Source organism: Plasmodium coatneyi, chromosome 6, assembly GCF_001680005.1.
Source record: "Plasmodium coatneyi strain Hackeri chromosome 6, complete sequence".
Taxonomy (NCBI): Eukaryota; Apicomplexa; class Aconoidasida; order Haemosporida; family Plasmodiidae; genus Plasmodium; species Plasmodium coatneyi.
This window is the reverse complement of record NC_033561.1, coordinates 602,475-628,444: the sequence shown is the minus strand read 5'-3', so window position 1 is coordinate 628,444 and position 25,970 is coordinate 602,475. Positions and strand designations below refer to the sequence as shown.

The following is a 25,970-nucleotide window of genomic DNA, read 5'->3' as shown; positions in this document are numbered from 1 at the left end:
TGTTAACATTTTCCACGTTTTTCCATCAAGGGGGCAATTTTAAATGCATGCCGCAGCACATTTGTTGTTGTCTTTCACGCGGAATTTACTCTCGCAACAGTCCTTTTCACGGGTTGCCTTTTTCTCCTCCCCGCGCAGTTGGGCACATGTCTACCCAGGCGATATTTCCCAACAGCGCATGCAGTAAAAAAGGGGGGAAGCATTCTTCGCTTTTTTCACTTTTCACCTTCATTTTGTTTGCGTATACATGCACTTATTGGTGCGTAAAAATAGTTCCCATTTGTGGTCAGCCCAACTGAGTTTTTTTTTTTTTTTTTAAAGGCTTAAAGCGGTATGTTCTTTCACCTTCAACGCATGCACATGTGGGCAGTTGCGGGGGGCAAAAAAGAGAGGAAGCAAAATGGTCACACAGATAAATATACAAATGGTTATACAAATGGTTATACAAATGGTTATACGAATGGTTTTACAAATGGGTATCCAGCGCGAGCACGCAGACGGCGTGGGATGGGGAGCCGATGAACCTGCTGGCCGCAGCGCGCAGTTCCAACACTTGCGCTCCGGGGGGAGGCCAAATTTCCTCCAACGGATTCACACATCCTGAGCCGTCTTTCACAAAAAAATTGAAAAAAATGGAAAAAATGGAAAAAATGGAAAAAATGGAAAAACTGGATGCACTGCACATCAGAAATGTGATGGGCAAAAATTCCGACTCAGTCTCTACCCTCTCGATCGGCTCAGAAGTCCACGCCCCTCCGCTTGGCCAGTAAGGACTGAACCCTCTCTCTGGCACTCTTAAAGGTTGACTTGCTGCCAAAGGGGGCACCACCATGAACGCCGTTTCCGTTCCCATTGTTGCCGTTGCTGTTGGAGTTGTTGGCGGTCCACTTTTTTTTCTTCCCCCTCCGTATATCGTCCTCAATATCATAAGAAAAGTCAAATTTGGCATTATTGTAGTAGTAATTTTTGTACTTCCTGTTTTGCTCACCCGTGTAGGCAATATCGGGGGAAATTATTTTGTCTCTTCCTTCCGTCACGATAAGCGTTTCCTCCTTGATCACGTCAAATGGTTTGTGATTCGCATGGCTGTGGTAAGTGGACCCCCCGTTCTTTCCACCATGCTGGTAGTAAAAGTTGGGTGCACCGACATAATCCTTCCCCTTGTTCCTGGAGTAGTACTCACTTGTTTCAGTGCGAATCGTTGGCAGAGCGGCATCATCAGGGGGCAACGCATGAGCCAAGTAGTTCCCCTCATGTTCTTTGTTGCTCACAGACGGATTGCATGCAGAACTGCCAACATTGTAACTGTGGTTGTTGTAGTTATTCATTTTGTGCGTCTTATGTGTATTCATTCTTTTGGATCCATTTTTACAGCTCTGATATGATCCGTGCAGTCCAACTCCCTTATGTTGGTTTGCACTGCACGCATTGTCCACAGTGGGTTTAACCTCAGTGCGAAATTCGCCTCCGTTATTCGCACAGGATGACTTCAAATAATTTTTTTCACAACTAGGTGAAATATTTTCGTTATGATCCTGTCGTATAGGGGCACAACAGGGGATGGAAGGGATACTTCCATTTAGTGATTTACATTTATTGTCTGTCGTTACGCTGGCGTCGTTAGAAATATTCTCTTTCTTCTTAGTAAGCCCGCTGTGCATCGAAAGGGAGTGAGTTTTTAAATGGCTACTATCGCTGTTTGTGGGGTCACCGCTGTCAGCACTAATGTCCATGCTACTGTTTGTTCCCCCGATGGGCACGTGACTTTTTCGGCCTACATCCTCGTCCGTCTTGTTATTAGCTCCGTCGTTGTGATCACCCCGGTCGAGTGCATCACCAGCATTGGCGGCCACGTTGGAAGCAGTTGTTGCACATTTCCCACCACCGTCACTCAAATACCCCAGGGATCCCGCCCCCTTGATCCTAATTTTGGTCACCTGGTCGTTATCGTAGTAAATGTTCTTGTTAGCACCCTTCACCGGCGCAAAATGCACTCTGTGTTTTTTCTCATAATTGTTATTTTTACCTGACCAGGTCATAATATTTTTTTTACTTTTTTTTTTTGAAGATTTTTTGGCTAGCTGATGATGATCATTACGCGAAATGATAAAATTGTTTTCCCCGTCCATTTTATTAAACTGCAAAATATTACTTTTCCCCTTCTTCCTATGGCTTCTCTTACTCTTACCGCTATAAGTGGCGGAGTTGTATGTGTGCTTATTCCCTTTGCCACTTCTGTACTCGTTGCTTTCTTCATTATATTTGCAATTTCCATCAATGTGCATTGTCGCAATGGTGTTGTCAGAGAGGTTTCCATCATTGCTGTTTATTACATTGGAGCAGTAACTGGAGCTCCACTCTGCACTGTACTTAACATATCTGACGTTGCTCTTGGAGCTCTTTTTTCCCTTGGGTTTGTCTCGACTTAGCTTAGCCAAACTGCTGCTGCTTCCCTTCTTCTTGCTTATGTAGTATCTTTCTACGTTCTTGGGCTTTCCCTTCTTATTCGTGTTGTTTACACTACCATTTACAATGCCATTAACAATGCCATTGTTACTCTTTTTAGAATTCCTCATTAGGTCGCTTCTCCCGTTGGTAGCCCAAATATGACCACTTCTACCAGTATTATTCCTCGCATTACCACTTCTTGTATTCCCCCCCTTGTTTTTATTCTTCTTCCCATTCACACCCAAACTGCTAATAAAAATGCGCTTGCCATTCCTCTTTCTTAACCCATACCAAATATCACAGGGATTTTCACACATATTAAATTCAACGTGGTTCTTCCTATTGACATACACCTTGGTCGATTCATCACTAAATAGGGAGCTACTGTCGTCCATTGTTTTGTATGTTTCTACCTGATTGGAATTTTCTCTGTTTCCGTTATTCGTCCATTTCGTATCATCATAGTATTTTCCACTTGGAGGAGCCATTCCGTTGCTGCATCCGTTTGGGGGGGTCTCCAGATCTTCGATTTGTTTCCCTTCTGTGTTGTTTTGCCCGATAATTTCGTTCACGTGGGTACCACTGGCGTCTTTTATCTGGTCTTCACTTTGGGGGTGATTGTGAGGGATGCTCTCAGGTTCGCCAAGGTGGTCCCCCACCCACTGACCGCCTGCCTGGCCACGTCCTATCTTCCCGCTTATCTTCCGGCCTGTCCTCCTACTTACCTTCCTGCCTATCCTTCTGCTCCTCTCGGCCCTTTTCTCCCGCTTCTCCTCCTCCTTCTTCTGCTTGATCCTCTTCTTCACATAGATGAGGAAGTTCTGGTTGTCATGGTCTTCTTCTTCTTCACTGTCATCATCGAGAATTTTATTTCTCTTATTCAGATCGTCGAGCAGTTCTTTGGTGAGTCTTACTCCCTCCCCATGGTTGCTAATGTTATTGTTATGATTGCTCTCGTGGAGGGTCCGCCTATCACCTTTACCATAACCACCCTGGTTGTGCGCCTGCTTTAAGGGGTAACCTTGACCACCGTTAAGGGCACCCCACTGAATGGGCCCACTATTTCCATTGGAGCTTCTCACATGGTGCCCCAATTTGTTATTCCCCTCTGTGTTGTTCCCCCCCGGAGATGCACCTATGAGCAAGTTTTCCTTCGACTTATCTGCATTACCTTTTCCACTCTGTTGGGGAAGGTGACCTTTTCTTTTTAAGTCCCGTTGGGAGTAGTTATTACCAATCTTGTCATTTTCTATAAATAGTCTATTTTCCTTTTCACCAGCTATTTTCCTTTTATGGTGAAAAAACCCCACATTCGAATGGTACCCTTTTTTGGACCGTTTCCCACTCACATGTTTGTCACTTTTCCACTCATTTAATTTTTGCTTGTCACTTCTGTTCTGCTTTATGTCTTCATAAAAAATATTAATGCTGTTACTGTTGGACGTTACGCTTTGGTAGTAACTGGTGTGGTTACTGTCGTTGTTCTCCATTGTCCGTTAGGTACGTCTAATGGGAGAATCTGCACGTGAGCATATGCAGGGAAGGAGGCTTTTAACGGATTGCACAGAAAACATTATTTGGGTGACCATATGTGATCTAATCATAATCAGCAGCACGGATTAGCAGAGTTGAAGGTACACTCCTTTTTCATGCAATGGTGTGACCCACGTGTTTGCCGGGAAAGTATTCCACACCGGGATGACCTTCACACGGAGTGTACCATTTAATCGATTGGACAGTCATGCGGAGAAGACGCAAGGAAGAACTTTCTCATTCGTACAACGGACGGTCTTTCACATGTATCGTTTTTTTTTTTTCTTTATTACCAATTCGGTCTCAGCAACCTCAATGGAAGTATCCCCAAAACGGCAACGCACATTCAGCTAACAGGAAATAGATATGCTACTTTACCTCACGTACGGTCAAATCATCGGTTCTTATTTCCCCACCCAAGGGTATATAAATTTACAGTAAGAACAGATCTACGGGGGAGCGCTGGCTGAAGGTTTGAGGCCCCTCCTTTTTCAGGTTCCCGGTGCGCAACTTTGTGTGCTGTTCACTTCCAGTGCGTTTTGATGAGATGATCGCCAACGTAGTTTTGGTGATCCCTTTTTTGAACAGCCTTTTTTGCCCCTTTGAAATGCACCCACGTATGCTCTACACCTCCGTTGCTTCAAAAAAGGGCAACCCTTCCAGCGACGTGCAACTCGGCTAGGTACAGGTATAGGTGTACGCCTGGCGTGGTCCCACTCAGGTAGTGCTATTCTTGTGCTCGTTTTGGTTAATTGGGGGAATGACCAAACCGTATAGCAGCTCAAATCTCAGCACACCCGATGTGTCTCTGTGTGAAGAACCTCTGGACACGAATATGCGATTGTGTATATAATGCACCCCCGTTGCCAAAAAATGGGTCCCCTTTTTCTACGCGTGGATAATCAAAAAAAAAAAAAAAAAAAAAAAAGGTGCCTCTATTCTACGTCAGGATATTCAGAAAAATAATTCCTAATCACTTCAGTAGATGCCTCTTAATTATTTTTTTTTTTTCCTTTCCATACGAGCTAGAGGAGGGGAAGTGCCTTGCATATATGTACAAGCCAATAAATAAAGCTCCTTCGCGTTTGCGGTCAAATCCTTCTAGCTGTTACGAAAGAGTAGCCAAAATGTTCGCCTCTTTTTTTTCCCGCACAACTGCCAATAGTAACTATGGGACACATGTAACTGCGGTTGGGGCACACCTGTCTAGAGGCGACTGGGACCGTGACGGGCGAGGGAGCTTGCTTGGTGGTATTGGCTGCTACGTGCTGGCACCTATATAGGTATGTCCATGATGGGGGGATACATATAAATATATATATATATGTATGAGTACAAACAGGCGTACACTTTAACAAGTGAAAGTACGAACGTGCGAACGTACAAACTTGCTAAGGTACGCCTGTTTTATCAGCAAAGGTGGAAGGGCCCACACTTTGTCTCGTCCCCAAAACGTACTCAAGGGTCTACAGGTTAGCAGATTAACGGTAGGGTAGCACAAAGATGGTAGGAGCGTAGAGGTAAGATCTAACGTTTTAGCTAGCTGTTCAGACGATCATTTTTTCAGTACACACCTTTTTTTCCTTTATGATTTAAAATAAATTGAGACAACCTTGTTAAAAAGCATGAACCAAATTTTACTTGGGGGATCCACACCAGAAAGGGATCGATTCTTTTTTTTCTTTTTTTTTTTGTAAAAACACCAATTTTGCCTTTTCGATTTTGTAGATATTACATATGGGTGCCCTAAAATAATCACAGCAACTTCGTAACAACGTAATCCAACTTAAGACGCTGATGTACTTCGTTACAATTCGTGCTTTTATATTAACAATTTGTACGGGGAGAGTGTATTAAAGGAGAGAGAAAAAAAAGGTCTTCTTTGGGCTCCCTTTTTTGTTCCCCTTTTTGTTCAACCTTTTTTTTTTTTTTTTTTTTTTTAAGTTTCTTTTCGCGTCGAGTTGCACTCCTCTATAGCCAACTGATCGGATGGGCAGACTAAATTGGATCCTCTTCCAATGTGACTATATATACAAGCTTGTGTACATGCGTGTGGGCAGACGCGATGTTGACTGTGAGTCCCCTTGGCGTGACTGTGTGTAGGAGGCGAGCTAACCTCTTCTCGGCACAAATCAGTTGCACATACGATGGTACATGTACCGTGTGGCATATGGTGCTGGCACAAGTGGGGGTCACACACATGAGCTGTGTTAAAACGTGGCTACTTCGATGCGGATTTTTAATTTCAACTAAAAACTCGAAGAGTTGTGAGCTCTTTGAAATATATTTTGCGTTACGAGGCCACTATGACACCAGGATCCTTTATCAATGCCTTAAATGCGCTTAAGCCAAGTTGGGGTTTGCGGACGTGCTGACGCTTGGACGAGCGGACCTCAACTGTTGCAAGGAAAACGTGTGTGTTCAAGAAACTGTGGCGGCTGTGCGGCTAACCGTAAGTGCGACAACCAGGCTAACAAATATATACAAGCCAATTGGTGCGCAAACAAAAAAAATAAATAAATAAAAATAAGGATGGCATACAAATGCAAAACAACGTCAAATGTATGCGACGCAGTTCACTACACGGAAATGCAGCACAGCAGTTACCGCAGGGGGGAAGTAATGGCGCATTAATTGCACCTTTTATTTGCTTTACTTAATTGTACAGTTATTGCTTTAATTAATTACGTGGGAAATGTATTTATATGAAAGGGCGCACCGTCAAAGGGGTGCACGTCCGCAGGGAACAGAATTGCTGCGTAATACGTAAGGGAGATGTCCCACGGGAGTGGCTAAAATGGTGTTATTTTTTTTTATTTTTTATCTCCCCTTTTGCATTACGATTTCGAGTTTATTGCAACTCTATTGCAGCAATGGTTATTAAGCAGTTTTTAGGCGTAAGAGGAAATGGCAGAGGTTTGGTTTCCTTTTTTTCCTGCCCGATGCGCTTCAGCGTTTGGGGGCATGGAGAAAGGGGCACGCACAGGTGAACGTATGGGTTTGCAATTACGCTCGTTGCGCGCCCTTGCTATTTGGAACAAAAAAAAAAAAAAATGCGTACAAGCGTACATGTATATAAGTATAATATAATGATAAGCAGGAAAAGGGGGGAAAGATAAAATTAAAAAGAAAAAATGGGGAAAAAATGCATTCGTCCGTTCAACTATGCATTTATTCTGCTTCCCTTTATATATACGTACATACAATAAATATTTGGCATATTAAAAAACAAAAAAAAATAACGAAAAGGTTAAAACTTCCATAAATCTGCTTAAATTTAAATGCGTTCGATGCGTATGAAAGTTGGCACAAAGATAAGAAAAAGGAAAAAGGAAAAAAGGGAATTGAAAAAGATAAATAAAACAGCAAAGTTGAAGAGTAAAAAAAAAACGTATAAATAAAACTGCAAATGAAAACTTTATATAAAAATAAAAACTGTTAAAAAAAAAAAAAAAAAAAAAAAGTTCATGTAAATACTTCATATAAAAAAAGCTGCGTTTGAATTATATTGCGCATAATATTTACCCATAAAACTTATCAGTACGTTCGCTTTGGAATATTTTTCTGCGCGCGCGGAAGTACAAAAAAATGTTCACCATTTTTTAAATTGCCCACTTTCGTATGAAAGAGGTGAACAAAAAAGTATGGATTGTTTTTCTTTTTTTTTTCCTCCCTCCTCGTAAACGTTAAAACATACATGCATGACATGTATATATTACGTGCATATTACCATGCCAGTGAGTATACGTGCGCATATGTACTTACATATAGACTTAATATGCTGCACGTCGAAATGTTTCAAAACGCGTCACAGGGAATTTTGCACCAATACAGGTAAAAGCTACTTCCCATTCTGCATAAGCATAAAACGGCAAATACATTTGCAAAAGTGCTATTAATTTTATTTTACGTAAACTTAGCTGCGGGGGTGCTTTGTTTGGCAAAAACGAACTCACTCAAGTGTACACGGAATAACTGCCCCCCCTGGGTTGTACATATATATGGCATTTATGTTTTATGTACGTAGCTGGTTATGCATTGGGAGCACTTCATATATGCCTGTCTGCATGTATATGCTTATTATATAGTATGCTATATTATATGTAGGCATTTGCCGCGCGAGTGGCAACGAGCTTTTGGTAGCTCCATGAGGCTGCAGCTCACGTGGTATAAAATGGAAGGGATGGATAAAAGATTAACCAAGGAAAAAGAAAAAAAAAAAAAAAAAAATGTGATGCAATGCCTTTTGTATGCATATGAAGAAGCTACCCTTAAGGGAATGCAGAAAGTATGCCAATTTTTTCTTATAAAGGTTGTACTTTTCCCATACAGTTTACAATTTTTCCTATTCCTTTTTGCGAAATGGGCGCGATTAATCACCCGGACAGATGTCCTTCCCCGTTTTGTCCTTTTTAAGTGGACCTGCTCCACGTTGGGAAGTTCCTTGCGCGCAAAGCAGTAGATGCCAGGTATGGCATAATGTTGTGTGTACATAACGAAGGGGGTGACCTTCCAAGGTAGAACATTCGAACGAAACGAGGAGTAAAATAATTTGTGTAGTTCGCGTCAAAATCGCCAACCAGAGCGGTAGCACAGAACTCGTTTATATATGAAAATTGACATGCAACTTGGTAAATACGTTAAAATGCAACCACGTACGTGTAAAGTGATAATAATAGTTGCTTCCTCTCTGCGTAATTAAAAACGTTTGAGCGAAAATTGCCACCCGTTTTTCTCACAGAAATTGAACCCCGGCTCTCGGTCTTTAATTGGCGAATACGCCTAAACGATATTTGCCCATTGGTCGTATGCTGCACAGAAAAAAAAAAAAATTTTACCTGAACGGTCATAATTTTTTGTCAAACGAGGATGTAAATTTAGGGCGAAATTCCTACTCCCCGCTGTTTTGTGTGCGTTTTTATTTTTTTTTTTTTAATCTGCACACAAAATGGCTAGCTGTTTTGCATTTCCTTTTTTCACTCATGTGTGCATGGCGATAATGACGGGAAAAAAGCGCAACAAAAGTGCATAACATTCTGCTATACGGTTAAATGAAGGGGTAAACAGAAAGGAACGTCTTGTACCTCTTATTATGCCATTTTTAAAAATTCGACCCTCGGAAAAAAATATCACTGCTGCGGGAAAGCACTATAAGCAATGTTGCACATATATATATTTATATACCCGCATGTAAGAATTCACCCTAGTGGCGCAGGTTTTTGCTCAACTTTGCAGAAAAGGTGCCAAATAGGATGAGCTCGCTGTGCACGCATCCACGCTGCAGCAGTTACAGTTCACCTCATGGATACATTAAATCCATCACCCGCATTACGCCACCACACCGTCCCGAAATACTAAGAATACAAATCATTCGAAGCGTCCATGTGAGATAACCTAACGCACAGCTTATTTTTGCACTTCATGTACAGTGGAATGCCAGTCCGAACAAAATTATGATTCCTTAGGAAATTTTCCACGCCCAGGCAGTTCGTTCTCTGGAATAGGAAGTACACGAGTCTGTTCGTATAAGTGCTGTACTCCTGGGAGGAGAAAGGGTTAAGTATTTTAACTACTGCATATCCGTTCGCTTCGTTAACAAACCCTTTCCATTCGACGCAGGAATGTGTTTCCCTTTTGTTCATTCCCAAGTTGGGACCCAAAGTGGGGAATTTACTTCTTCCAGCAGGGGGGTTGTCTATCTCAATGTCGTCGTCCTCTCTGATTTTATCACCCCAGCTATCTGTGTCAGAATTTTCGAATCGTGAGAAGGGCATCGTGTTGTAAGTGCTTCCCCTCTGCTTTTCTTCGTCTAGAATGTCCATATCGTTCGGTATGAACTTACACAAATGGAAGAGGGTCTGGTCTAGCACATCGTCGGTGGGGAAGAAATAGTGCACTCGGTTCGTCAACTCTTCGTTCTCTGGGGGAGGGTAGGTGTGGCAAAGTTACGGGTAAAAATGAATGTGTTATGCTGCGCTCGGGATGCTAACCGGTTCGGCTGCGCGTCTCTGCAAGCCGTGCTGGTCACCCTCGCGTGCTACCAATCGCAGCGCTAGTCATCCAAGTGGTGTCAAAAAGAAGTAGCGGCCAAATGCTTAAATGAATGGATAGATGGTTATGCCTCACGAGGTGTTCAGGTGAACAGAGGGTAAGTAAGAAAACGAAACGCTGGGGAAAAAGTCCTTCACCAAGTGCATATCGAGGCAAAATTGCTGCACAACCATCTGCATGGCAAGAAATGCTGAACTACGCGGCGTGGCAAAATGGAGTGCCCTTTTTCTTAATTTGCATGCTGCACAACGTACTTCTTATGTTTTTCTTTAAAGAATACTGTAGAGATTCAATCTGCTTTTTGCTCCTCTTGAGGGAGGCCCCCCCACCACTTGGTAAAATGGCCTCCTTGTCCATTTACCGCACTGAGGAAGAAAAAAAAAAAAAAAAAAACTCTCGTAACACGCAAAAAATGGGGATTTTCACCATATGACGCTTTAAACTTTGCAAAATTATTCACACAAAAAAGAAAGGCCATTTTTATTGAGGAAAAAATAATGACCCAGTTGATCAACTGAATTGTCTACCCCTTCGGCAATACATTTTTTTAAGGCCGCATGTGTGAAGGGAACACCTGGGATGTTGTCAAAGAGCGTTTGAAATATGACGGAACAGGAAGGAACATGAGCATGGAGTAGTAAAATGTGTATAAGAGGAAATAACATTTTGCCATTTTTTTTTTTTTTTCGCGTACCAACTGGACTTGCCTGCAATTTGTTATATGATACCAGTGAGACGTTCACAAAGTTGGTTTATAACATGGTGGGCTCTTTTATTTGTCCCTTCAACGAGAGGGGTCCCCTTTTAGTTACAGCCGTGGGATTATTAAGCGGCAGGGGGACAGTGTGGGTTGGTTATTTGACGCTAAGGCGTGCATGATGAGGAAGATGCATGGGTTGTAACTGGCCTTTCATAGGGATTAATCTAATAGCTTTTCCCAGTGACGTCCATTATATTTCTCCCCCAACGTTGAATCGTTAAGGGGTATGTCTTTATTCTTTTACGTTTTTCTCTCCGTTACACCTTTTTGAGCACATAATGGGATGTACACCTGTGACATAAACGTAGGGAGTGTCCGCGTGGGCGTCATTTTTACCGAGACGATCATAGAGCTGTGTTTCACCCATTTCGTTTCCATTGTGTTAATGCCTTCAGGAAAGGAAGAAGGGACGCCTTTAAAATGGTGCGGGGATTATCATAACTGAGGCATTCATGTAAAGTCCTTTTTGATAGCCCCCTCAGATGACAAGTCGATGGCAGTCTTCGCCAAGAGTCACACATAGGGATATGGTACACCATAAAATGGCTAAGTTTTTTTTTATTTTTTTTTCCCATCCTTCTCCAACTTTATGCCTAAAGCGGCCACTCCTTCCTGTTGGTGCGTGAGAATTTCGATCCACAGTTAAGCAGCACATAAGGTTAAAAAAATATTTTTTTGAGGATCACCGGGATTGCCTTTTTCGTGCCGTGCCTCTGGTCTGTTCTCACGAATTGCTCCAAGTGCACAACAATTTATTTTTTTTCCTTTTTTAAAAAATTAGCTATTCAGTCGGCACTTTTACTTATGCAAAAAAAAGGGGGGGAAAAAAGAAAACACACTTTTATTGCCCCACTTTATTTGTAAGTGCGTTTCTTCTTTTTTTTGTTATTTTTTTTTTTGCGTACACGTTTTGTAACGCGTTTGCTTAGATTTTTGTTCCCATAATATTTGACCTGTCGCTTCATCTGCAGCTTCCCTTGCCTTTCTCTGGGAAGGTGTCATTGCGTGGATTGTATAGTGGGGGCTGCTTCACGTGAAGTCTCATTTGGATTGCCCCCCCATTGTACGTAAGGAGCTTATTGTACATGCTTACCTGTTTTATACTCTGCGTCAGGAGTACACGACACGCCAGACTGATATGAGAGGCGTATTGTGCAGCATTACCGGCTCAAGGGTCTCCATCCGATGAGGCAATCAGCACGTACTAACGTGTAGTAATCCTTGGGTTTTCCCCCCTCTTCTGTGTGTTTATAGCCTCCACCGGGTGAGTGGAACACACTTAACGCAACATCTTCCCCCCATTTGCGTAACTTCTCTTTTTGGAGGCTCCCTTTTCAACCCCCCCCAACGATGGCAACCACGGCGGAAGAAATCAGCGGGCTGCTGAGCGAAAACGAGCAGGCTCTGATCGGGGAGCTGCAGGGAAAGTATGACTTTATAAATTTCAACGAAATGAAAAATTACAAAGAGAAGAAATTCCACCATGAGTTAACACTGGAAGTGCAGAAATTTATAAACAATAAAAATGTTCATATGAAGGACAAGTTCAGACTTTTCTACACGTACTTGTCCCCCCTGATGAGTAAATTAAAAAAGACGATATACGCGGAGTTGCTTTACATCGTGACGGCAAACTTTGACGCAAACTGGACAATCAGCTATTTGAAGGAATCAGAAAAGCACCTGGAAAATGACAAAGACGCCATAATCATATATAGGTGTATCCTCATACTGAAGTATATCGAGTTGGGAGATTTTAAAAGTTGCGAAAATGAAATAGAGAATACAAAGAATCTCCTCCAAGGGGTTATCGGTTTAAATGTAGTGGCACATAAATTCTACAACTTTGCTATCATGAATTATTACAAGGTGTTAAGTAAATCGGATTTGTTCGTTAAGTATGCCTTGCTCTACTTAGCATATACCCCTCTGAACGATTTAGACGAGGCAGAGAAAATCGATATAGGTACCCACATTTGCATGCACTCGATAATCAGTGAAGATGTATACAACATAGGGGAGATCATCCAGCTGCCACTCATTAATGTGTGCTTAAAAAATAACGAACAGACCAACTGGCTATATCAGCTAATTTACATTTACAACGAAGGCAACATTGAAGTCTTCAACCAAGTGGTACAAAAATACGAGGCGAATATTAAAAATTCGCTTTTAAAGGATTATGAAAGAAATATGCTTAAGAAAATTACCCTCCTAGCGCTCATGGATCTAGCTTTTAAAAAAAAAAAACAAAGATCAGACATTTCGTTCGAAGAAATTGCACAGCATTGCAAAGTGGATGTGAATGAAGTGGAAAAAATGCTCATCACGGCGAAGAGCAAAAATATCATTACGTGTCAAATTGACGAAATTCAAAAGTCAGTTAAGATTACTTGGGTGAAGCCACGTGTGCTCAATGATGAAAAAATTTTTTTCATGAAGGAGAGCATAGACAAGTGGATCACGCACTCGAAGAACCTGCTCACCTACATGGAGGACCTCTCTGTCGAGCTGTTAATATCGTAGTGCGGGTGGTGGTATCACCAGTTTACACCTACCAGGGGGGCACTTTCCCCATATATAGGGGGTAATTTACCCTTACATTTACCCCCCATAGTTACTATTTTTTTTTTTTTTTTTTTTTTACAACTTTTGCACCACGTCTGCGTTTTTTAAACGCTCCCCTTTTTTAAAAAAATTGACACATCGGTGAATGCCACGGTGCAGGCACATGGAGTACTGGATGTTGTTTCACAAATGTGCTTCCTACTACTACTACCCCTCATGCGTAGAGGGTGTACTACCTCCACGTGACGAGCACATCGTCTGTCCGGTACCTCTGGTGGATACTTATATTATCAAAATTGTAGACATCCCTATTTTTGGTGTGCAAAAATTCAAGATACCCCGTGTAGGCAATCATGGCCCCGTTGTCCACACAGTAGCTGTGGTCCATAAAGCCAATTTTGATATTTTTCTGTTTTGCCATTTTCTTCATCATGTTTTGTAGAAAAACGTTGCAGCCAACTCCCCCCACGATGATCACCTCCTTGCTGTTCGTGAAGGCTATAGCTCGTTCGGTTATTTCGATGAGCATGCTGAATATGTGGTGTTGGAGACTGTAGCAGATTTGTATTTTCCGCTTCTCTTCATCGGTGACGTTGGCTCCGTTGTTTGGTTGCCCTTCGATCGGGGCGTTGCAAAGGTTTCCTCCCTCCTTGTCACTCCCCACTGCGTCTTCCCCCGAACTGGAGTCGAAAAAATCGCTCTCCGTCTCGATGGCACCGTCTTCCTCCTCCGCGTAGTGCTCGCCCTCCCCGTAGTTCTTCTTCCCGCCGATGCTGCAGATGACATTCTCTTCGTAGTAGGAGCTGCCCTGCACGCCTGCGTGGATGCTCAAGTTGGGCTGAGGAAAGTGTTGCGCGTTTCCCGTTAAGTCGTCATCGTTCTTATCGTCCTTATCATCATCATCCTCATCCTCATCGTTATCATTTTCTTTTTCCCCCTGGTTCGCTTCTTCCTTGTCTTGCCCCTTCTTCCTTTTGGGGGCGTTTTCATCACCCAGTGGAGCCTCCCCCCCATCGCTGCTCTTCCCCTTTTTGCCTCGCTTGCTTATATACTTGGAGAAATACTTACTCACGTAGTAGTCGTACCCGCTAAAGGAGATGTCCATCCCTTTTATGGTGTAGGGGAAGAAGAGCAGTTCGGTGTAGTCACACTGGTCTGTTCTCATTTGCTTATTCTGCCTATTCGGCCTATTCGACGTACTTGTAACGTTTGGATCATTTGTCGTGTTGTGCGCCTGGGGAGCAGTGTCCTTCTCTTGCCCTTCTGGAACATGACCTCCATGAGGGTCCCCACTTGACACTATTGGGGCATTTTTTTTTTTTTTTTTTTTTTTTCTCCAAATTTAGCAGATATTTCTTCCTAGCTAATATTTCCACATTATACCCAGGTGAAGGAGAATTGGAAATTCTGAGAATCCTGGCGGACCTGTCGATGACATTTCCAATGGCTATGTCCAAAGTCTCTCCAATTATTTCGTACCTCTTCTTGTGATTGTTGAAGTAGATGATCTGTGTGTTGCTTCCACTGACGTATAAAATAATGGGGTGATAAAGCTTGGTTATGAAAATACCCATTTCAATGTGTGCAATACAGTGATTAACTCCAATCACAGGAATGTTAAACAGGAGGGAAAAAAATTTGCTTATGTTGTAGGCAATGTAGAGGGCGGAGCCAATTCCTGGTCCTTTCGTGTAGCATATTAAATGTATGTCCGTCATTTTTATCTTCAATTTGTTCAGACAGTCTTTTATCATATCGATAATATAGTACTTGTGGTGTGCGTTAATTTGCCTCGGGATAAATCCGCAGCCTATTTCAGAGACATACGTTCTTCTCATGTTTACCAGAATTTGAAAGTCGCTATTTATTATGCTCACCCCCAGTTTGTTCGCACTCCCTTCCAGCCCAAGGATGTACTTGGGTTGTTCCGGCAGGGAGCTAGCCCCCCCTGCGGTGGACTCCTTCATCATGTCGCAAAGGGGGGGAAAAAAAAGGAAAAAGCACAATCAACAACGGGGTAAAACGGGCTGGTACATAACCACTTCTCCAAATATTACCCTGAAGAAATTAACAAATTTGTTTTGCTCCCTTAAAGAAGATATGAAGGTACATCCCTGGTGTATCGAAATAAAGAAGCACCGCCCCTTTGCTCATAGAGGGGGAGAGGTGAAAGGCCGGTGTGTGGCTAGCAACCGTTTTGCTCCCTTAAAAAAGGAAACCATTTTACGCTGAACCGCTGTTGTGTTGGTGCCCAGCGGAGGGACTCCAAAGAAAAGTCCATTTACTCGGGAAAAGCACCCCGTCAGTTCAGTCGGGCGAAAAGGAGAAAATTATACTCATTCCGGCGATGTGCATGGAAGGGGTAAAATCATTCGGCGGGAGGAGGTCGAGTCGGGTCGGGTTGGGTCGCCCCTTTTTTTCGCGCTCCCTCCACATGCAACCAACATATGTACAATACGAACACATAAAAAATATGAAAATAGGAGCATGTCAAAAAAGGGGAAAATATAGGTGAAATATATTTTTGTATAATTTTTATCTGAGCACCCACGCCAAATTGCTATTTTTTTCTACCGTAAAGGATCCTCCCCCGAAGAAACTCCACCCAAGATGGAAAATTACCTGTTTTTGTATTCCTCTTGCTTTTGCGCCTTTTAGCTTATATGCCCGTGCGATAATATTGCATGGCCTAATTTGAAGAAAAGGAAAAATGTGACGTTGCTGCCCAGAAGAGGAGGTTCTTTAACGTTCTGTCAGAGACGCTATGTTACCAAGGGATCAGCAATTCGTGACAGCCACATGGTGAAAGGAAAGCCAGCCATTTAACTGTCCACTGGTTTTACAAATCGCAGGAGGAGTAGAACGGAAATCCCCTCTGGCGCAACGAAATGGCCACCCCAAGCGGGGATGCCACCCCAAATGGGGAAGCCACCCCAGTGGGGGAAATAACCCTGCGTGCGAAAGACCCCACGGGATGCCCCCAAATGTACGTGGCCATTTACAACATAGGGAAGAAGAAAAACATCGGGAGCATCGTAAGAAGTTGCGTTGCCTTTGGGGTCAGCAAAATTTTCCTCGTGAGTAGAAAAAAAAACGAAGTCAATTTTTTTGGCCACATGGGGACATGTAAATATATAACCATAGAGTACTTTTCCAACATGAAGGAGCTGAAGACCTACCTGTGCGAAAATAACATTCTATTGTATGGGTGCGAAATAACAGACACTGCTATACCTGTGACGAGACATCCCTTTGTAAATAAAGATACGGCCTTCCTATTTGGAAATGAAGGAACAGGCATTAATGATGAAACGCTGAGCTATTGCGATAAAATCATTTACATCCCTCAGTATGGAAATGGCACATGTTCTCTGAACGTGTCCGTTTCGTGTGCCATAATTTTGCAGCACTTTGCTGTGTGGGCGAATTATCCCGAGATGGAAATTTCGGGAAAGAAATTTGTCCTCAATAAATGCGCAAGTAAATTGGAGCAATATTTAAACCCTTCAGATGACATGCTCCGTCAGATTAATGAGAAACGCAAAGGGCGGGCAGCAGCTAAGGGGGCCTCCCCCGATTTAGCGGACATCCATTTTGTTAACCCCTCCGTTGACCACTTTCCCGGTTAAGCAGCACGGAGGATGCCGCACGAATGGACACATGCTACTCCCCACAGATGGGGAAGCGTCCCAGTTGACTTTCCCTCCAAGCGGAAAAAAAAAAAAAATTCTCTTCACTACAGAATATTCTGTTCGTCATCATAACTGTACCGCGCCGCATGTTGGAGGACTTCTTTTTTTTTTTTCTGCATTTTTAACAAGTGTGATACATGTGCTTGACCCCTTCGTCACCATTTTGGGGCTCCTTCACTTCCGCACGGGAGGTTGACATGCTGTGGGCAGTTGGAGCAGGTTGCGGAAGTTTTCCACGTGAATGCACTGAAGAAGTCACACACACAATACATACGTATATACATACACACATACGTACATTAGGAAGTACATCCCCGTGTACTCCTGCTTCTTTTACCCACCCCTGCTGAAGGGCGACCCACATGTGAAGAAGGAAAAATGCAAGGCAGCAGCATATCTCAGGAAAAACTCCAATTGATGCAAAAAAACTTTAACCTTGTGGATAACAACAAGGATGGGAAAATTACCGCGGAGGAATTTAAGACGCTTTTGCGATTGCTCGGGCAAACCAGAACGGAGAAGGAGATGGACGAGATGGTGGACAAGCATTTTGAAGACGTAAAAGAGGGGGAGGAGGAGGAGAAGGCGGAAGCTACTGACGCCGCCAATAAGGGAAAAGCAGACAAAGGGACGCCAAGTGCAACGAAACAATCGGGCGCCCAGAAAAATGCAGCCAAAGCTAGCCCAAACCATGATCGAATAAAAAATCTAATCACAAAGCTCAGCAATTTTAAAAATGAAGACAAAAAAAAAAATAGCCAAAATGTTAAAAATAACAGAACATGCGACGTATATGCAAAAAACGAATTGATGAACCAAAAAAAAAAACACATAAACTTTGAAACCTTCTTGAGGATATTTCTTGAGACTTATAAGGAACCCTTATCGGTAGACGAGCTAATCACCTCGTTTGAATTTTTCGACAAAGAAAAAAGTGGCTATCTTGATGAGGAGAAAATGAGATTTATTTTGAAAAACAGTGATGAGAGGTTGGTGGATGAGGATATTAAATTTTTTTTCAAATCGTTAAACTTGAAGGATAAGGACAAAATCGATTATGTCATGCTGGCGAAGCGGCTTAAGAATGTGACCTAATAGGAGGGGTTAACCTTGCTGCCGACCCAATCATCGCATCGGTTTAGCCGTTTAGCGGTTACACCATTCGGGGAGACGATTCGTTCACGCCCACCGCGTTACACCCTTTGGAGGGTACCTTTTTGTTCCCATGAACATATTCCATGTGCATGCGTGCGTTCATATATGTGTTCGTTCGTTTGTTTGTTATTTTTTTTACGTGTTTGCCTCTTTGCTGCTGTTAAGTTCCCCCGCTTATTTGCACGCCTGCCGTAGGGGAGAGCGTTACTCCCCCCCGTGAAACACACGAACAAGGCAGAAAACTTTTTCTTTTTTTCGTACTGTCGCTTTTTCACTTTTCCCCTTTTTCTGCATTCGTTCTTTTAAGACTCCTCATTCGGTTAAACATTCTCGTTGGTGATTGTTTTGGGGGTGCAGAAAAAAAAAAAAAAAAAAAAAAAAAAAAAAAAAAAACGCACACATGCAGGTGCACACACATAGACACATGCAACACGTGCGCACAGTGCTATGTACAGCCACAACAAAAAAACGGTTAGCCCCAGTCAAAGGGGCTGCATCATAATTACGACAAAGGCGAATGACAAATTATGCACAAACGGTTTGGGTAATTTGCCACAACGAAAAAAAAGAAAAGAAAAGAAAAGAAAAAGGGCCTAGCTGTTAACTCCTTAACAGCGCAAGGGGTAAAACAAAAATGCACATCATTGCCGGTAGAACCAGGTGACCAGGCATCGCCACTTTCTTCGGCGAAAAAATAATTATTGTTGTCATATTGTCACGATACATTTGAACGAATAAAATCGCAATATGGGTGCAACTAAATTTTGAGCTAACAGCAACGCAACTGGGTGGGGGTGCTTATCCCAGGAATAACTTCACACATAAATGCTCCCTCTCCAGGTGGATGTTCTTCCCTTCTTGTGCTTGCCATTTGTACTGACTCTGTGAGACCCTTCTCCCCTAGTGTTTGTGTGTGTAGACTCGTCTACACTAATGACATCATAAAGAAAGCGAATACAACTAGTATGCTGATTACTGCAGATCCATTCATGAGACTGTAAGCTGCTCCTGTGTCTCCTCCGCTGCCTTCACCACCACTGCCTGCTCCACCGCTTCCCTTCGCAGCACATTGATAATAGTTCTGAGTCAATTTACATTCTTCGTTTGCCTTACACTTCAACGCGCATTCAGTTTTTCCTTGTTTTGTACATTTTTTCGTTTCATCCAATATGGTTCCTATGTTACAAGTGCACATGATGTTATTTGCATTATCGGGATCTTGGATGCATTTTCCCTGTCCACACTCAATGCCATTACATCTTCTTGGAACGCACACGTCCTTCACTACGGTGTAGTCTGTTATGCAAGTGCATAGTACTACTCTTTGCTCATTATACCCTTTCGTGTTTGTGCACACAGCATAATCTCCACAAGGTTTATTTATATTTTGTGCAATTTTACAATCGAGTTTTTCCTCGCAAGTGTTTTCATTTGTCTTCACAAACCGGTCGTTGCATTTGCATTCAAAATGATTGCTCATTTGGATTAAATAGCCATTTTTGCATTGTGTGTCTGCGGTGACCTTTGCGAAGGTGTACTTAACCGCAAGCACGATGGCCAAAAGGAAGAGGAAACTGTGGTGGGTATTCATTTTGAAGAAGGGATGACGGCACAAAAGTAGGCAGGGGGGATGAGCTGAAACGGGTGTTTTCTCAAAAGGGGAGACGTTTTCGAACAATGCAGTTGGTAATCGAATGGAGGAAAACAAAATAAAAATGTGGAACAAAAGAAAAATGGACGTGGGGAAATGACTAAGTCGAAATGAACAAATAAGTATAAACTAATGGAAATAATAATATAGAAATAAAACAAATCAATATTACTTTTTTAATTTTGTTTTTTTTTTTTTACTTTTCGCATTTGTCCAATCGTTAAGACACTGGTGCCTTTGTTTTACTTTTTTTTTCTTTTAAATTTTGAAAAGCCATGTAGCTACAACAGAAATGGCAAAAAAAAAAAAAAAAAAAAAAAAAAAAAAAATTGCATTACTTGGAAGCATTTTGGCTAGTTCCTAATTTATTCATTTCTCCTTTAAACTTCGGCAAGACAAGAAGTTCAGTCAGGGTCAGAAAAAAAAAAATGTTTGCCCATACAGAAAAAATCGGCGCACTTTACTCCCCAATAGTAACCGCTCTGTCTAAGACATGTCATCTACAACTGCAACGGTGTAGCTACATTGGTAGCCATATGCAGTGAAAAATCTGGGACAATTGTACGACATCGTAATTACAAAAGTTGTATCATTTGGCTATACCCAGCTAATTCGTAACTTCTATGTAACCATCAGGATATTCTTCAAAAAGGTGTGAATGACAAGCTGAGCGCGTGTGTACACACTTTACTCACCGCTTTGGCATAGCTTTAACGCACAACGGTAGTATATTTGTTGCTCAAATTAGGACAACACAAATTGAGCAGTCAGGTCTCTGCATCGCGCAAGTATATATTTCCTTTTGTGGACGGCGTGGATCCCCTCCTTAGAACAAAACTACAACGAGATAGCACAACGACTTCCCCATAGGCAGCCATTTTTCGATTGAGCCCCAAATGGAATTACACACTTGTGCGTTGTATCCACACGCAAACATCGTGCAGGAATTCGCTTGTTAATATAGCTCACTGCGAGCGTAGAAAAGGGTGCAAAAAATAGGATACCCCTATTTGTACTTAACCCTAGCCATGGGGAAAAATGCATTAGCTGGAAAAATGGCTGTATGTGAAGACGGATTTGGTGAGCTAGCCAAATGTAAAAAAAAAAAAAAAAAAAAAAAAAAAAAAAAAAAAAATTCCAATTCGAAAAATAGCGAAAGTTAGCAGAACAAAACAGCCATGCGCGCCGAAGCAACTGAACGGAGGACCAGAAAAGACAGCCTGCTACTCTTTACAACAGCACTGCGCTGAGGACTCCGCCTCCCGAGATTTCTTGTCCAGCTTTATCTTCCCCACGGCGGTATTCTTTTCCATTTCGGCTGTTTATTTTAATTTTTTGTTTCAATTTTTAAATTTAATTCACATTTTTTACGTAAGCACGGGGAGCTGTGCCCCCTCGGCAACGTTTTGCCATAACTCCTCTAATAAAACAAAGTTTCGCACTTTGGAAAACAAGCTAATTCGCGTGTTTCAAACGAGTTGGTACACATGGGTGTGCACATGCTCGCCGGAACACTGCGTATGGTATAAATGGGCAGTTAACGAAGTAAGGTTAAAAGTGTGAAAAAAAAAAAAAAAAAAAAAAAAAAAAAAAAACACTTCATCGCTTCGTTATTTCATCACATAGTGACTTGATCACATCACCACTCGCTATGTTCAGTAAAGGAAAGTATTTTAACTTAAAAAAATTGCGCCCCTTAGTTGCGCAAATTTCGTACTTATATGACGTACGAAAGGACTAGCAAGATGATAAAGAAGACGGAGAGGTTTAGGATGTTAAAGACAGAATAGGAAAGGCATACATTTTTCTCCTTGTCGAACGTAAAACCTTCCATACACTGACACTTGTAAACTCCTTCAACATTTTTGCAAACTTCATTCTCTGTATTACATTTTAATGCACAAGCAGTTTCTCCCGTTTTGGTACATTTTTTTTCATCTTCTGGATTGGGCACTTTGCCAATAGCGCATGAACATGCTGCACTTTTGACTTCCGTGAGGTATTCAGCAATGCATTCACCACTTTCTCCACAATTCTTATATAGACATACATCAATAACACAAGTTCCTTCCTTCAAAGCGTAGCCCTCAACGCAATTACATTTGTACGTGTTTTGCTGTGCTGCGTCTTTTACACACCGTCCAAACTCCCCACATGATTTGCCTAAAGTTTCTTCCTTACATTCATTTTTTTCTTCACATGTATTTTCGGAGAGGTGCACCATCCCTTCGTTACATATACACTTAAAGTGGTTACTCATTTGAGCCAGCTGTCCATTTTTGCATAATGTGTCTACCGTGACAGTTGCCTTGCTATACTTTAGCGCAATTTGGACAAGGAAAAAAACGAAGAGGCTGTAGTAGGTGTTCATTTTTGCTGAGTGGAGTTGTTATACGGGGAGATACAGTGCAATGGGGGTCGTTGCTTTCCGATTGGATAGCGGTGAGTAGGTCCTGTGGTCAGCGGAGGGCAACCTTTGCAGCAGTGAGTTGTGGAGCGGGTGAACGGACAAACGGACGATTGCACAAACGGGTGAATAAGCAAACAATCGAAAATGGCAAATAACAAATGACAAATTGAACAGTCGAAGAAACAAATCAGCGTAGTGAAACGAAAGTCAGAATAAGGTGAATGGAGAAGAGAATGGACTTATGAAAAGTTTTATTTCTTGGGATTAAAAAAAATAAATGAATAAAGTTAATTTATTTTTTATATGCTTTTTTTTTTTATTTTTTTTATTTGATTTTATTTTCCTTCTTTTTAACAACATTATTTTTTTTCTACTCAAAATTTTGTATGTTATATGGAGCTGTTTGCAGCCCCGCCATTTGTTCACGTGAAAAAAAAAAAAAAAAAGCTCAGGTTTGTACTAATTCACACATGTACATACGCATATATCTGCGGTTATCCTGACACACGTGTGTACATACGAACTGTACATGTGGGGTGTTTTTCTTTTGTACATACATCAAATTTTGTAGAGTGAAGACGGGACCTTGCTGTTGTGTTTTTTTTTCTTTATTTTGCATGCGTCACGGTGGGGCGTCTATGTCGTTGGAGGTGGACGTACCTGTGTGCACGTATTATCTTGGGAGCGTACTTACACGCATACGCTCATCTATGTGCGCGTCAGGGGACCCCCGAATAATCCCCAAGGGAAATACGCGTTGTAGACATATGCAGTTGCGTCACATGAGGCCAACCCTTCAGCGAGAAGAACGCCTTTAAACGGGTGTAAGGGGACTGACCTGAGGATACATTGCTTTGGGGTCACTCTTTTTAGTGAATGAAAGCGTGAACCGCTGCGGGTCAGCTCAGTTACGCAAAGGTGCACACACCGTTTCGGGATAAGCGTGTTATAACTGGCATCACTTCCGCCCAGTGCCAAATTGTTTGTCCTTAAAGTGAGGAAAATATTGCTGTAGGTGGAGGAATTTGCATGTACCTTCGACAGTAAGGTTTTTACATTTGCACAAAGGTGGCACTGTTAAAAAAAAAAAAGGGGGGGTTGTGTCGCCATTGCATTTATTACCCATGCGATGATTAATACATTCTTTTGTGAGAATCGCGAACTGGTCTGTCACTTAAAAACTGTTTAGCGTAATTTGCGCTTGCATGTAAAAGTGCAAAGGTGTTCACTCAAGGTGACACCCTTCTTATGCACACCAATCCCGATTTTGTGTATTTAAAAAAGAAAAAACAAAAAAAAAGGAATTGCTCCACTTGGTTCTTATCGTCTGAGGGGGTAATCACGAACGTTTCGGAAACGGTCGGATGGAATAAGACAACTTGGGCTGACATGTGAATTTACTCCGCACAAGGGATAAGGGATCACCGTCGCTGTTCTTTCTGCAAAAATTGCCTCCCCTCAATAATTATCTTGTTAACTTGGTGTTTATGCAAAATTGTAAATAGGAAGGGTGATTCCTTCCACATCAACTGTAATCGATTTATTTCATTTTCGCATGCACCATCCACATGAATGAGCGCTTCGTGCAACTTTTTTTTCAATCTGTAGTCCCTTCTGAAATGGATGAGGGCGCTCTTAAAAAAGTTCCTCAGGGAGTGTACCACGTTGGGTGTCCCCCCAGCGGAATTTTCCAAAGCTTCAATTTCCTGAATACCCCCCTTCAGCCTTTTCATTTCGCCCAGGCACACCTTCAAATTTATGAGTGCCGATTTGACCACCTCGTATTCCTTTATAAACGCATAGGTCAACTCATTTTTGAGAAGATCTTCCAATTCTCCCGTTTCGTCGAAACCGGCCCCCGGGTTGGCACTACAAAAAAGGGGGAAGAATACATCGTCAAAGGTGTGGTTGGGCGGATTAAACAAAAGGGAAATTTTCTACCATGGTGAGAAATAATTTCCACAACTTGAACATGAGGAAATTGCAAACTGAGGGGAACCCACCTCCTATGAAGTATAATCCTTATCAGTTCATTGATTGACACAACGGTAGCATCGTGCAAGTCAAAGTACCTCTTGATGCAGACGATGCTTTCGCTTACGAGAAGCTTCGCTGTGTTTTTTTTCTCACTCATTATGATGCCTGCCTGCACAGATGGTGGACGTATTTTGCCATTCCGTTCGCCGCGGATTTGTCCATATGACCAAACATGGGGAACGAACAGAATCGGCTTTTTTTTTGCTACATATAAAACCATGTGAGAACTAAAGGAATTCACGTTGTGCTAACCCGTATCATTGTTATGGCCAAAAGCGTCCATGAATATAAGGGGAAATACGGCACCGCACTTTTGAGAGCACCAAAATTGTTAGGAAGCAAAAAGAGGGAAGCGCCTCTTTTATATATGAACTGTACGATGGATTGGCCATGACTAAGGCGGTCGAAGCGGAGTGCCCTGACACGCACCATTAAAGCGATAAAATAAGGGAGGCGAAAAAAAACGCACTAGAACAATTATGTACTGACAACTTTCCATTTTACATTGCCATCTCTTTACGCACCCTTTACGATGTGTTTCACTTCGCGCGGAGAGCGCCCATACTACACCGTTGTACTGATCTGTTCCCCATGCTGCACACTGGAAGAAGATAATTAACTGTCGACCACAGTTTAATCAACTGTTAGATAACCTACCGAAAAAGGGCATTACATTGTCATCATTCGCGATGTATTTTGTACTCTCCTATTTGGAACAATGAGATGATCTGTGTACATCCGATCTGGGTAAGAAAAAATGTCGGGTTAGCCACAAACCGGTGTGTAGTTCCCTTAAACAGTTATGCATTGTCCCATTGTTTCTCCTCCTTTAGTAGAAGGAGAAAGGAGGTTATATAGGTGCATGCTTTAACATTCAAATGTCGGAGGCCAAAACGATGCGGGATAAAAAATCGATCCACAAATTTTATTTTAATTAACGGTTTTCCCATACGTGTGATATTTTTGTGTGTTTTTATTTCTTCCCCCCAGTGTGCAGTCTAACAGCATATGGCTATGGTAAACATTTCCCCGCATATTGGGGGAATACAAATAAAAGGAGGAAATAATTGATCAGCTGGTTTGGCTGCATTGAACGGAAACGCGGCCTAAGGGATGTTTAGTCAGCATCCTTCTTTCGTCCAAGTGGTTACACATTTATGTGTGTTTTTTTTTTTTTTTTTTATATGAACCGTTCAGGCAATTTTTATTTTGAAATGGCGACGTGGTCTTGCAGCTTTGTAAGGGAGTGCCGGCAATGATTTTTTCTGCCGCGCGGGGTAGGACGTATGAGAAATAATCGCCTAAACGGACGGATCCCCCTTCGGGGAAAATGTAATTTCTACACTTCCCGTGTAACACGCGGCGCTTTCATGCAACTGCGCGATTGTCGAAGAGTATTCCCGCTGAGGGAGGAATAAATTCCGGGGCTGCAACGACGATGGGCGCAACAGTTGCACACGCGCTTGCATGCGTGTGTGCGCCATGTCGTTCGCATGACCGGTGAGAGTGGAACGTTCAGTTCGAATTGACGAAAGGGTAGACGGGGGTGGGGCGCGGTTGTGTTGGAAGCGATTATCATGTTGGAAACGGTTGTTGCGTTTGTTACATTTTCAGTGGATAAAATATTTTCCCTCCAGACATGCGCTGGTATACGAGGGGCGACAT

At 42.3% G+C, this 25,970-nt stretch overlaps 8 protein-coding genes across 8 annotated transcripts; 3 read left to right on the top strand and 5 right to left on the bottom strand.

The window, feature by feature from the left end:
* Positions 1–737: 737 nt before the first annotated feature.
* Positions 738–3,938, bottom strand: PCOAH_00014010 (Uncharacterized protein; the record flags this gene model as incomplete). Its single annotated transcript, XM_020058210.1, has 1 exon — positions 738–3,938. The coding sequence occupies one exon, from the start codon at positions 3,936–3,938 to the stop codon at positions 738–740; it is 3,201 nt and encodes a 1,066-aa protein (XP_019913716.1).
* Positions 3,939–9,335: 5,397 nt separating this feature from the next.
* Positions 9,336–10,389, bottom strand: PCOAH_00014000 (Uncharacterized protein; the record flags this gene model as incomplete). Its single annotated transcript, XM_020058209.1, has 2 exons — positions 9,336–9,901; positions 10,287–10,389. 2 exons carry the CDS (start codon positions 10,387–10,389, stop codon positions 9,336–9,338), a joined length of 669 nt encoding a protein of 222 aa, XP_019913751.1.
* Positions 10,390–12,142: 1,753 nt separating this feature from the next.
* PCOAH_00013990 (Uncharacterized protein) lies at positions 12,143–13,318 on the top strand (the record flags this gene model as incomplete). Its single annotated transcript, XM_020058208.1, has 1 exon — positions 12,143–13,318. One exon carries the CDS (start codon positions 12,143–12,145, stop codon positions 13,316–13,318), a length of 1,176 nt encoding a protein of 391 aa, XP_019913867.1.
* A 274-nt stretch (positions 13,319–13,592) lies between these two features.
* On the bottom strand, positions 13,593–15,330 carry PCOAH_00013980 (O-sialoglycoprotein endopeptidase; the record flags this gene model as incomplete). Its single annotated transcript, XM_020058207.1, has 2 exons — positions 13,593–14,652; positions 14,786–15,330. 2 exons carry the CDS (start codon positions 15,328–15,330, stop codon positions 13,593–13,595), a joined length of 1,605 nt encoding a protein of 534 aa, XP_019913904.1.
* A 918-nt stretch (positions 15,331–16,248) lies between these two features.
* Positions 16,249–16,989, top strand: PCOAH_00013970 (SpoU rRNA Methylase; the record flags this gene model as incomplete). Its single annotated transcript, XM_020058206.1, has 1 exon — positions 16,249–16,989. One exon carries the CDS (start codon positions 16,249–16,251, stop codon positions 16,987–16,989), a length of 741 nt encoding a protein of 246 aa, XP_019913660.1.
* Positions 16,990–17,430: 441 nt separating this feature from the next.
* Positions 17,431–18,147, top strand: PCOAH_00013960 (Calmodulin; the record flags this gene model as incomplete). The annotated part of the gene is made up of 1 exon (XM_020058205.1): positions 17,431–18,147. One exon carries the CDS (start codon positions 17,431–17,433, stop codon positions 18,145–18,147), a length of 717 nt encoding a protein of 238 aa, XP_019913697.1.
* Positions 18,148–19,132: 985 nt separating this feature from the next.
* PCOAH_00013950 (Ookinete surface protein Pvs25) lies at positions 19,133–22,229 on the bottom strand (the record flags this gene model as incomplete). Its single annotated transcript, XM_020058204.1, has 2 exons — positions 19,133–19,781; positions 21,589–22,229. 2 exons carry the CDS (start codon positions 22,227–22,229, stop codon positions 19,133–19,135), a joined length of 1,290 nt encoding a protein of 429 aa, XP_019913729.1.
* Positions 22,230–23,689: 1,460 nt separating this feature from the next.
* PCOAH_00013940 (Uncharacterized protein) lies at positions 23,690–24,402 on the bottom strand (the record flags this gene model as incomplete). Its single annotated transcript, XM_020058203.1, has 2 exons — positions 23,690–24,137; positions 24,272–24,402. 2 exons carry the CDS (start codon positions 24,400–24,402, stop codon positions 23,690–23,692), a joined length of 579 nt encoding a protein of 192 aa, XP_019913761.1.
* Between the last annotated feature and the right edge of the window lie 1,568 nt (positions 24,403–25,970).